Raw genomic sequence first — 13,149 nt, 5'->3', positions numbered from 1 at the left:
CCCCCCCCCCCCCCCCCCCCCCCCCCCCCCCCCGAGCGACTGACGGCGCGCAGGGTTAAAGCAAAGTTATAAACAAGGAGCTGAATTATTTTGATGAATGCTGCAACGTGAGGTCCATGTGCTCATTTGCTGGTTTGAGATCAGTTTTTAAATGTGCGGGAGTCTCATTGAGTTTGATAAGGCTGACTCATTTTGTCAAGAAATGAATCCTTCCAGGTTTCCTGGTTTTTCTATAGATCTCAGTAATCTATCTTTATGCTGCTATCAGAACATCATACATCACGGCACCAAAGTCTATCTCCTGCCATTCGTCTGCCTTCCACCCTTCTGCCTGTTCATCCAGGCACCTTTACATGGCCGGCCTCATCCCCTGTTCTCCTGCTTCTTGCAGCCTGTCTCTCTATTGGTTGGTCTGCTTGCCTCCTTCAAATGTGAGATACACTCTCAGATGGAGAAGGGGTGGGGATGTGGTAATGGCTGTCATTACAACCAATTGCACAAGTGGGAGACAGGATAAATGATAGGTTTTATGCGCTCCCAATAAAGTTTAGTAGTCACGTTTCAAGAGGTCCAATTGGCAGCTTTCCCATCGGTCAAGGAGGAGAGGACCGTCTTCAGGACCTACTCAGTAGTGGCTGTGAATACGAGCAGACACTGAAGTTAAATTCCTAAGTTAAGGCATGAATCGTTTGCTAAGGCCAAGCAGGAATATCGACTGCTTCCTGACAAAGGCTAAATGTAATTTAACTCTGGCGCAGCTGCTTTTTTTCTGATTTGGAGAAGTTTACGCATTTTTTATTTGAGCCAAACCTGTCAATGGATGAAGCTGGCAAAGAATGGCTCTTTTAAAAAAGAAAGAAAAATCACTGCTTATTGTTGTCCATGGCAACTCTACTATTTGATACTTGTTTAATTAAAACTACCTCAACTCAACTAGTGAGACTCAGAAGACAATTGTCACAAATAGCCTATGTTTGACCCAAAACAGAGAAAAAGTGCAGATCACTGTAATTAATCCGACCGTGGTGACGCTGCCCCAAATGCAAAAGCAGAGTAAATTGTTTCTGTGAGATAGCTTGCATGCAGGAAGAACGCCACAAGCCACCAGCATTCACATAAGTACCGGTAATTACATCGTCTCATGCTGTTTTTTAGGACAAACTGGGATTTGTTGAGTTGTAGAATTATCATTCAACATCATGTGTGTAATTATTCTCCTCAAATTTTGTCACAGTATTCTAGAGGGCTTGAACTTTGCATCTCGAAAGCCAAGTGTAAGCGTTTAACAGATCCACTGTGAATCTGCGACACACATCATTTCAGTATTAACTTCGTGCAAGTTTCCAACAAGTCTGACTTGATAAATAAGCATATAAAGGCACAACTGAAGAAACAGCATTTGCCTTTCGGGATAATGAAACTAAATAGTGTGAAAGTGGAAAATAAGCATGAACGTATGTCTTTGGACGGGGGCCTGTGGGAAGGCGAGAGGTGCCGAGGCATGGGTGTAAGCAGAGATGAAGTGCTCCACTGGGTTGTGTATAACGGGGACAGGGCAGGGGGTCAGGGAAAACGCATGGGTCACGTTAAAATCGGGTTCACTGAGAGGGCTTCACTAATGCTACCTAATCCCTGACAAGACACACACACATGCATGCAGTTGTTCTCTGCTGGCACCGATTCATGACCCACTAGGGCTAGGCAGTGCCGTGTGAGATGTGCAGCAGGATCTGGGTGGGACACCGAGTTCACCTTAGACAAACAAACACACAAGATGGAAAGTTGCATGCCATGGCATTCATTCAGGTCATCTTCGTTCCATTGTCACCTTCACTGGGCAACACGTCACACTGTTTGATTTAATGTGGGCTGCTGGTGCTCTGTCAGTCTTTATGTTTGTTAGCGGTTGCAGGTTAGGAATGCAAATGTGAACAAAAGTGTGTTGATAAAAACAATAGTGTGATCACATTGTATGTGTACGCTGTATAATGATGCTTGGTTTCAGCAGCATAAAAAAAAAAAAAAACAATGGTTAGAAAACAGCAGCATCCAGAAATGCAACAACATTCCAGAGGGGCTAAGTGGGTCTCCAAGGAAATCAGTTAGTGGCATTCCTGTCCGTGATCAATCAGCCTCTAGCCAACAAACCTGAGATTAACCTTAGCCCCTTTGATAGCGACCTGCCTCCCCCCCTTAGCTAACAACCTACAGCTCAGTATAGGTTACTAATAGATCCTTGTTGATGTGATGAGCAAATATGTAATATGTAAATGTGCGTGTGTGTGTGGGGGGGGGGGTATCCATCGCAGAGCAGGTTGTGTCCTCATCTGAAGGGAAGATGACTGCGTGTTGAAGATGGGTCCAGAGTGTGATGTGAGGCCGTTAACAATCGAAGCAGAAAGGAACGCTCATTTTCTCCATCAAAGGAAAATGTGACGAAGGAAGGAGGGAGGGAGGGATTTGGCACATTTAACATGAAAATATGGACGAGCACTCCAGCGTGCACACTTAACCCGCTACCTCCATGGCACTCGGCTCCGTGACAATGTGCTGGAGTCATTACTCCAAGTCTTTCGGGTGCAGCGAGGAGCGCTGTGACCCCTGGAGGCGCTGAATACAGACAAAGCAGCAGATTCATATGGAGGAGCATGGAGAGTACGGTGAAGCCAGAATTTCACTGTTGATTAATAAGTAAAGTTCTGAAGAAAGAAAATAATCACCACTGCCCTGCATGAACTGTCCTCCACTCTGCATATTTTACTGCTACTTCAGTAGCCGAGGTTGCCACTTTGAAACCTTAGCAGAGAACGTTATCATGATATTGGTATTTTTCAGTTAAGAAAACCAAAAGCTCCATTGTGGCATTTTAAATGGAACATTTCTTGAGGCCTGATTTCTGAAAATTCAGCCAATATCTTGTTTATTTCTAAAAGAAAACTCAACAATAAATCCAGTTAGTGGAAATGTGATATATATATATATATATTGTTGTTGCCAAACGCAGAGTGCCTCTGTTTTCTCATTGTGTGAATCCAAGCTTGCCTCCCTGTATTTTACCACCAGCCTGCATTGTTCTGGCCAGCACATAATTGTCTAAGTGCTTCTGGATGGTAGCGGGCTATTTGGTCATTAAGGGCTCTATTAAGTCATTAGTGCAGCAGTGGGACTGCCGTCTGACTGCCGGCGGGACCAGATATCTGCTGCCTCACTGTTTTCCACATATTTGCACAGGTAATTATAAGTTTCGACGTGAAACACCCTCAGATGTCATTTTTAAAGAGGGGATGCACATTGCCAGCAAGCTTTGAAGGTAATCCCCCCCCCCCCCCCCCCGGCAATTCTGTTCCTCCTCTTTTTCCATTCACAGTGTATAGATGAGCGGTGGGTTAGCAACAGGACAGCCGAAGGATGTGTCAGAATGAAAAATAGCAAGAGTAAGGTAACAAAAATCCAAAATGTGCAAGAAGGTCAGGGAAAAGACGAGCACAATGCAAACAGAGAATCCCCCCCCCCCCCCCCCCCCCCTATCTGTCTGCCTCTGTGGCCAACACATGCTTCAGTCTTACACACCTGTCACTGAATATAAATATTTGGATATGGGGAAGGTTAGGAATTACTTTCTTCTCCATTTATATTAAACATGTAGGTGAACACAGTCCAAAAAACACAATGGAAAGTATTCTACATGATTTGATATGATGCATGAGGATCTTATTTTGATTTCTGTAATTCTGTTAAACTAGGAGCAAACCTCACAATATTTTTTTCACTGCTTACCATGAATGCTCTTCAAATGACTGCAGCGCACAGCCAGAACCTTTTCTGGGTCTGAGACGGGTATTCCTCCTGGACATGCGCTCTATTTTACGTTTACTGTTTCTGAAGTGCATTCGAATTACCTATCTGTGCCCGGGGGCCATATTCTTTATGAGGTCCAATCTGAATAGGAAAACCAAACACAAATTGAAAATTGAAACTCAAATTGAATATCATATAAATAATAGTGACTCGTGGGAAACACAGACTGTGTGGATCCAAACACAGTTAAGGGAATACCTCTGGCACAGGCAGTTTCACATTACGACCGCTGCGTGTAAATTTGGTGGTTGCTATCATAGCACCAAGTACTTTTCATTATGCTTTTTCATGCATATGAAAAACCAAAACTTAATACTAAATGCCATCATATTTCATATTTTCTACCATAAAGAAACACACTGTTGTGATATTTTATCCACATCGCCAGGCCTTAAGTGCCCCGCTGTGACCACAGCATGTGTGAAGCTGCAGTGTCAGCACAACAGAAAACCTCAGCCTAACGTTTTTATCCAGCAGATGAATGGCACGGGAGCTTGGCTGATTGAACTCGGCATGTCAGATTGTCACTCAAGCTGTAAACAGAACTCACCAGGAGGAGGCCAGACTCCTGCTAAGAGGAAATCAAATTCAGTCACCTGTCGTCCCGCAAAGCCTTTCCCACCTCAGGGTGAAAGCAGGGATGTAAAACTATCTTGACATAAGCTGCCAGATAATGTATTATGATATCGATGAAAGAATGTGAATACCTTTCCTATATGCTAAAATAATTGCCTCTGCAGTCTTGTCATTGCCTATAGTGGGGATATGTTCCATACAACATGTGACAGCAGCAGCATTTACTATTTTATTGTAGGCAACAATGATACTCATTATGGAGAACAATTCATCAAACAAGTTTTATTCCTTTAATAAGGCTCATAAACCCTATTTGTAATGAGACATTTTTAGGTTTATTGTACATGTGGCATATTCTTTAATTACACTGTATATATTGTACATGATGTTTTGGGGGGTCAATAATAGTACTCAGGTGTAACTAATGAAGAATGTTCCTCCTTAAGACTTAATGACAGTCTTTGTCAGGATATATTTCAAAATGTCAGAAAATTATATCCTTAATAAATATCAAAACGGATGTATCGTGGATTATGGGGCGTACATACAATCAGACATCTCTCTCTCTTTGTCTCTCGCCCTTACTTTAACCCACACCTCTATAATAGCACAGAAAACTGGCTGGCAAAACCATAGAGGTTGGCCCGGGCACTCTATTAGATTGGGTGCTGTCTGCTTAGCTGTGCCCAGACTGACCCCAACAGACTACCCGTCTACTTGCCGCGCTGCTGCTCTGTGAGTCCACCACCGCCTTCCATCATGACCCTTGACCCCTACCCGGGAGACAGGCGCCACCAATGTCGTGATTTTTCTTTGACATGGGCCAGTAGACTCGTTGCACTGTGACTCACGCATGGGGAAAACAAATATGGGTCTTTATTTGGTGGGAGGGTGAGAGGCCCACACGCTTGAACCATCCTATAATTTCCCCAAAATATAAAACTCTTAACTCAGGTATATAGAACAGCATCTAGGTGATAGTAAACGGCTTTGCACCATCACTGATTTATGTCTATTTGATGCGGTGACTATTGACTTACACAATTGCACTTTGTCATGACAGATGCATTTGTGAAATATAATTCCTGATCAATCATGAAGGTAATTAATTGATCCATTCTTGACAGAAGATGTTCTGGAGTCACCTCTGAACCTGTGATTGTCAGAATGCAGCATTTTGGTGAACTATGCTTCACCCAGCCATTCAGAATCAGAATCAGAATCAGAAGTAGTTCATTGCCATTGTCAATGAGGGTTCACAGACTAGGATTTTTTCTCGGTGAAGTCGTGCAACGTGTAACGGCAATGACAATAATAGATGCAAGCTACAGCACTATGCTGCAGCGTACGGCCTAAATTTGATTACGTTACAAAAAACATTAGAGTACAGAACACAGCAGCATCAGGGGTGAATCCACAGATGTGTATTAACAGCAGTAAAACTAACTAATTCCTTCGTTGAACTCAAAGGATTCACAGAGACTTTGGTTCCGGCCCTCCCCCCACCCCGGCTGTCAATCTGCATCTGCATTTATAGACCGGAGAAGAAGCAGGAACCACGGTGCTCCTTTCTTTTCACATCTACTGAATCACCTCTCACACAGACGCCTCACAGAGACTTCAAGACTCCTCCAAGAGCTTTGAGACAGTCAGAGATCATGTCAGACCACAGTTTTCCAGAGACAGCTTTTGTGCACTTATACGTCTCCTCTTCTCGGCTATAAAGATATACCAAATAAAGCCCCATCTCCGTCACGAAGACGACGATCCATTGTACCTCTTTTCATCCGAAAATGACTTTCTTTGAGGGCCAGTTTCCTCCAGACACCCATCAACCAGTGGTGCAACACCCCCATTGAATTGGCTCCCCCAGGATCAATCACCTAAATGAAAACCCTAGCGTGGTAGATGATGAATCACCAGCATTCATGTTTATAAGAGTCTCATAACAAAGTTATATGATATTATGAGCAACTACTTTTATTGGGAACAAATAATAATGGGCTGTCAGGATTGATATTTTTTTTCCCCAACTCAGAACTTTAAGAATTGCTCATGTTTCAGATTAGTGATAGTCATGAGACAATGCACATCAGTCCATGTGTTTTCAGTCCCTCCACGACCTTCACACTATTTCCATTCCCCGATCAGCTTCCCTTCTCTGCCTTTGCCTTTGTGTCTCGTGTTTATCCTGACTCCCACCCACACATTTTCTCTTTCTAGCCATACGTCTGACCTCATCCTCATTTCAGTCGACCGTATCGGAAATCAATCAACCATAGCGTTCAGATTAAATCACAAATTATTATAATTGAGAATAATGGTTTCCATGTCAGATTCAGTTCAGGTTTGAATTGTTCTCATACATATCTGGAAACGTATGGTTTGGAAGTCCGGCGCTGCGCTCCGGTGGGGTAAGATTTAAGCCATCCATAATCCAATTTTGAATGAATTTTTATGGCAATAAAATTCTGAACGTGCACTTCTGTCTCGGGAGATGTTGTCATGCATTTTAAAGCCAATGCATTCTGATTATTTTTGAATAGAACTGCAAGAATTGATTTGAATCGACTCCTGTTTTTAGGGGAAACTGTAGAACACTACAGATCAGCATGTAGTGAAAATAGAGTGAAACGTTGGATATGTATTGATTTAAAAAAAATGAAGCATGAATCTCTTTGAGATATCATAAAAATATCTGCAGGACAGAAGAGAAGTCTTTCCAAAGAGAGTCATCTTTATTACACAGAAGCCCAGTTGTTGAGATTATTTCTAAGGGCAGCAAAGTTTCTAGGCTTGTGCAAAGCATCGAGTGTGACTTTGACGGTGTTCTTAGGAGGTGTTGATGAAAGAGGAGATTCTAGGAGCCCGTTGCATCTCAAATTAGCCCTGGAACCCTCCAACCTGTCACATGGAGGTGTAGACTCTCACGGATTCGGTTGCACTGCAGTAGCAATAGCTGCTGGGTGCTTACAGTGTGCATGGAAGGCACATGTGTTTGGGTGTGACTAATGCATGACGAATGATTGAAAATAAGCAATCATTATCGATCTACATCATCTTCCATGATGACATTTTATTGCAACATAAATTACAATAGAGGCGACTTCCTCTTATTGAGGCTCATCACATGTTTTATTTATCAAACGTTGTGATAAATGGTCTGTAGCCTAGATGACCTGCAGCTCATCAATTCTTTAAATAGATGAATCTCTCCGTCATTTTTAATCATTAGGTAAAAATTAAAGATTAATATACTGTCCATAATATTCTAATCATGTTCATCTTCCGGCCTGTGATTACAGTACGAGTCCAGAAATACTACAGAGAGCCAGACAGACAGTCTGCTTTAATGAAAGCGAGAGCTCTTCCTCTTCTCACCTTCTCTAATCTGTTCCCCGTGTGCATTGCTCAGCCTGACATCCCGTCGGCTGACGGATGCGCTTATTTAGAAGGGACATAAAGTTGTCTCCAGCAGAAAGGTTTGAATCCCTTTTTTCCCTCATATTGTTTTTTTCCACATTCTGTCTCTGTTTCTCTGAGAAACGCCCAAAATCTGTGCTCGCACACTGAACATTTACTGTGGATGATGGAGCCCACCCTAATTGGCTGCAGAGATTCTTCACTTCAAACTGAATGACACAAAACACACCCCACAACATCTGCTCATGCACCTTCCTGGCCTGCTTGTCCTTGTAATTTCTCGAATAAATCCAGCTGTGCACACACAGGAAATCAAATGCAGGAAGAAGAAAGTAAAACAATGGGCCTTCCTTCCTCCACTTACCTGAGAGAAGTTGAGCCCATTGAGGGGGTGACACTGCTCCTCCACCCGCTCCACTGCCCCTGTTGTCTTTCCCAGTCTGTCAGCCTCTTGAGCCAAATACAAGTCCAGAACAGGCGTCCCCCTGGACCTCACGTCCCACTCAGTCAAGGAATTGACCATCAGCATCACCCAAACAGGCCTTTTCCTCTCCCAGTTGCCCGCAATAGCATTGAAAAGGTAATCAGCATACAGGCCACGACCACGCTGATCAGCCGTCATCCAGTAAGGCATCATGTGTTTGACGTAGTCCAGGTGGCATTTGAGGCGCCGGTACAAATCTCGAGGTAGCAGGTTCTGCAGGTTCTCCCCGTGGGGCAGCAGCTGGCAGCTAGTCAGCTTGGAGATGGTCAGGGGGTCGGTGAGGTCCAGTTCAAAAAAAACATTTCGGCTTTTGTGGAAAGCTTGCTTGGATCTTTCCGGGATGAAGTCCCAGACTCGGGTGTAGGGTACGTGAATTGTACCAAACAGGTAAGCAGGCGGATGAGGAGGAGCCCGTTTTACTTGCCACAGGAAGGAGTTCATGTCATTTTGCTGTCACAGAGGCAGAAGAAGAAGGGAGACAAAATAATCATAATTCGGGGTAAAGATTTTGAGTGCAAAAGGAAATATAAAAACCAGAAAAGGCATGTTAAAGTTGCCTTAAAACTAAGGGCGACTCTGTTTCCTCGACTGGGGTCTACTGGCTAAGGAGCAACTTAGAGTTAGTAATGCTCCGAGATAACGGCAGGGGAAGCGTGTTGTCTCAGCCCGGGCTGAGCTCCAAAGGCTTGCTGCTGTGGTTCAGGCCCCAGTTTTATGGAGGGGGCCTTCAGGACTGTAAACAGACCCCCGTGTATTGTCAAGGTGCATACCTCAGTTACAAAGTAGCTTTCGAGTTGGGAAGCATTTTGAAGACTGCAGTGTAAATATACTGCGCAGGAGCTCGTAAAAGCCAAAAGCTAAAGGGAACCTGCACTCTGCTCTGACCCCACTGTGGATTTTTTTCCATGAAATCTTTACACCAGGCAAGGGAGACCTGGTGCGCACAGCCTGAAGAAACATGCTGTGTTTGACCGCCATGATTTATGTTACAGGTACTGTTTGTCTGCTTTGGGTTTTTTATATATAGCTATAAAAAGAAATGTCACGATGGAAATTAAATAATCTCATTCGTTATAAATGAGCATACAGTCATACTGCATTTAAAATATGTTTCTTGTTAGGACTCGGCAAATGTGCTGTGCATGTGCAATGACTTTGATGTCGGCTTTATTCAAATATGAAAAAGGAATTGACTTCTATAAACAATATCAAACTCCTGGCTGCGGAGGCACGCTGTAATCAGGCATTTCAGGGATGAAACCCATTATTGTAAAATGGATTTATTCTTAGAAAATGTTTACTTCTAACATTTAATCAAGGTTTCTTTCAGCCGTGGTCCAATTCTATTTCTGCCAACAGCACGCTGCCTTTGTTATATGAAACTTTTCCAAACGGCTGCCAAAGCCTGGTGAAATCTAGTCTAGTGGGATGTTCTGTTATCGTCCCAATTAGCTGCAGTGATTTCTGGCCCAATCTCTTTATTGCTCTGGTTAAATAAATACGAAGTGCTATATTTAATTTCAAGGCAGCTTTCTGTGCTGAAATGTTTGTTTCTAGGCTCGTAATAAGATTTTCACTTTGGCAGAGGTCTCCAGTGGAAATGTTTGGATGGCATTAGATGCATTAGCGCGTTCTCCACTGAGACTGAGTTTGTTTTTTTGTTTTTTTTTGCATGTGTAGACTTTTTATCAATTGGTATAGCTAAAGCAGCAAAGTCGTAAATGAAGAGTCTTTGGCATGGAAACTGTGGTCGTGTCCTGGGGAGACGCGAAATCCCCTCTTCTGATTCTGCGTGCGTGCGCGTGGAATGGAGAGCCCTGACGCGCTGGGCTCCGTTTTATGGGGTAATTATTCTTAACAGAAAACAGAAACCACCGTTCAGACGTATTACAAATCACGAGAAGCGAAGGCGCATAAAGTATTTAGTGATCTCTAAAAACATTAGTTTAAACACGAACGGGCCATAGTGCGCGAATGAAACAAAAACATGACGCCCTAATTATATCCTCAGAAAAAGTGCCACAGCTAATTTATTAAAGCGTGCATGTGACTGCAGGTTTTTGGGTCGCTAATCTTTATTTTATTTTTTCTCCATGTCCATGCGTGTCAGAGAGACACACAGCATGAACTGGATCTCCATGGCTGCTCTGCATTTCTGCACCTCCTCAAGACCTCAAGCCACATCTATTATTATTATTATTATCATTATCAATATGTTCGATGAGTGTTTCGATAGGCCGTCTGTTGTTTTGAAACTTGATCGAGTCTGAAACATGAAATCAAGTCACCTGTTTGTCGCTAAATAGTTCTAAAGTTTGCTTTGAATGACTGTCAGTATATTTAATATATTAGTAGTCGTAGTATAATTGTTAGTGAAATTATTAGTTGTATTATTATTACAGAAACTTTATCACCAGCAGACATCCAAAATGATCTATGTTCAATATAAGCTTCATTCATTTACCTTTTCGTATTATAAACTCATTGCCCCCATTGCTCAGATTATTTCGGATAATACTCGAAAGTCCGCGACCTTTGACCTCCTTGTAGAGCATGTTTATAATCAATTATTTGTGAAGTTCCTAACATGACTATAAAAACATGCATAATAGCATAAAATGATATTAACTTTATTTTCTTTGCTATTTCCCCAAATTCTCAATGAATATATTTTCATTGCAGACAGATCGAACGAACTTGTCTGAATGGGTGAAGTCTGGTGTAGCCCGTACGTGGGTTCGAATCCCGTCCTAGACATATAGACAGGTGACCCGACACCGCACTCACCGACTTTGGTAGGTCGCACTGCCTCGGTCTGTCCGGTCGCTGTGCGCCCCAGGGTGCCACGGCGCGCAGGAGAGCGCTCACAATGACCCAGTTGAATCCCGGCAGACAGACCATCTTGTGGAGATGACAGTGCGCTTGTGACAGTCACAGACTGGACACTTGTAACTCTCTCTCTTTTATGTTCTCTTCCTCCTGCCCCGTCACCCGTCGTCTTTGGAAACAAAAATAACGTTACCGGTGGCCTCTCGGCTCACGTGTGCCGCTCGGCTGGGAGACAAATCCACCCCTTCGCCATTCCCGACGCTCCCCCCGCAGCTGAGCTCAGTTGCTTCTATCTGAAACTTTCCTCCTGTCTCTCTTCACGCCGGCGCAGCCCTGAAGCAGGACGCGCAAAACTCTTCACAGAGTTGCCGTGGTGCGTGCGCTCCGAAAGTTTGGAGCGTCTCGGCTGAGAAGGAGGGAGGTGGGATGGTTTGATTATAGCTCCCCCCGACTCACCCCGACACATAAACACGCGCGCGCGCGCACCCACACACCCATATACACTTACAGACGCGCGCGCGCACACCCGAACACACACACACCTGCGTCCTTCATGAGGAGAACGCGCATGGTTTTGAGAAGGATGAGAGGATTGCGCGAGAAATGGCTCATGCAGGAGCCAGTGGAATAGTGGATGCTTGCTGCTGTCATACTAGTGTGAGTTCAGGCACGATCATAAGACAACAGTACACAAATACAATAATAAAGGTTTATTCAGTAAATGTATATTATGTTTTTAATCATTCTTCAGTTCAGGTGATTGTAAAATCTGTCAATAACTATAACTCTCTCTCTCGCGCGCGCACACACACAGAACACACAAAAAAAATGTTTACACACAACTGCAGAGCTATAAGGTATACAAAGACATTTGATTGACAGCCGTCATTCCAATGAAGTAAATAAACATTACGTATTTCGCAATGTTGTCACAGCGATCATCTTGACTGCATCCCTGCCCCCTCCCCCCCATGCATGTTTAATAAGCCTGTACCGCAGCACAGTATGATGGAATGATGATTTGGTGACGTATGATTGGCAGCCGCTGGTGAATTGGCCCAGGTAAAGACAAGGAATAGAGATTCTTTATTTACTTCCACTCCAATGCTCTTCTAAAGATGTATTAGTAATGATGGGGAGTATAGGCAGATCTGAAATAAATGCTTATGCTCTGAGAGAAAGTGCCCCCGCTCTCCATGTGCTTCACCACTCCTCTGTGACCTCAGTTATTGTCCAAGTAGCAGGCGGTGTGACAGAGTCAAGTAGTGGGAAATTTATCATGGAGACCTCTTAATCAAGTGGCACCGGGCTCCTCCCTGCAGGCCAGTAGCAGGCAGACCTTGGACAAGCAACTCTTTGTCCTGGGGCATGTTCTCCCCTCCTCTCCACTTCATGCTCACTTCTCTTATGGAGCAGCTTGGTCAGGGACTGACTACCCCTGCGTGCTCATTGTATTTTCTATTCACATGAGGCCGACTGGGCAACTCTGCAGACTGTCTTTGATCAGCAAGTCTTTTAACACAGTCTCACGTTGTAAAATGTGACACATCTGCCCTTTGACCCTTTGACTTCTCTTTACGGGGAACCATTCATCAAACTTCTAGAATTTGAAAGGGTGGAAAGTCAATATTTCTTTGTTCCCCCCCCCCCCCCCCTTGTCCCCAAGTCTGCCAGTGCCACAGGTGGTTTTAGATTCAAGAATGCAGCTAAAAGGGGAAACATCAGCGTCATATTGATGTAATCAAATCATTTTAATGCCACTCTGTTTCTCCTATTTGCTCTGAGACAGGTGTGTGATCCATGCGCTCCAATATATCCACCTGTGGAGCCAGGTACTTGCTTTGACCACACCTTGCAGAGAGTTTCTCTTTGAAGGAGCTTTTCACATTCTTGGCCAGTTAGATGAGGCCTTATGAGCGACTGGCTGCAGGAGATTCCTGGACGGGGGCCAGTGCTTACAGCATAGAACACTTATAGCC

The 13,149-nt window shown here is 43.8% G+C and overlaps 1 protein-coding gene across 1 annotated transcript in view; it reads right to left on the bottom strand.

Moving 5' to 3' along the window:
- trabd2b (TraB domain containing 2B) overlaps positions 1 to 11,244 on the bottom strand; it is a 51,797-nt gene extending 40,553 nt beyond the window's left edge. The window contains exons 1-2 of the mRNA XM_068743635.1: positions 11,129 to 11,244; positions 8,222 to 8,791 (exon numbers count right to left, since the gene is read on the bottom strand). Of these exons, the coding sequence (XP_068599736.1) occupies positions 8,222 to 8,791; positions 11,129 to 11,242 (684 nt within the window). The 5' untranslated portion in view covers positions 11,243 to 11,244. The remainder of the gene's footprint in view (positions 1 to 8,221; positions 8,792 to 11,128) is intronic.
- Between the last annotated feature and the right edge of the window lie 1,905 nt (positions 11,245 to 13,149).

This window comes from Brachionichthys hirsutus, chromosome 9 (assembly GCF_040956055.1).
Source record: "Brachionichthys hirsutus isolate HB-005 chromosome 9, CSIRO-AGI_Bhir_v1, whole genome shotgun sequence".
NCBI classification, from domain to species: domain Eukaryota; kingdom Metazoa; phylum Chordata; class Actinopteri; order Lophiiformes; family Brachionichthyidae; genus Brachionichthys; species Brachionichthys hirsutus.
The sequence above is the reverse complement of the archived record's forward strand: the minus strand, read 5'-3'. Positions and strand labels throughout refer to the sequence as shown.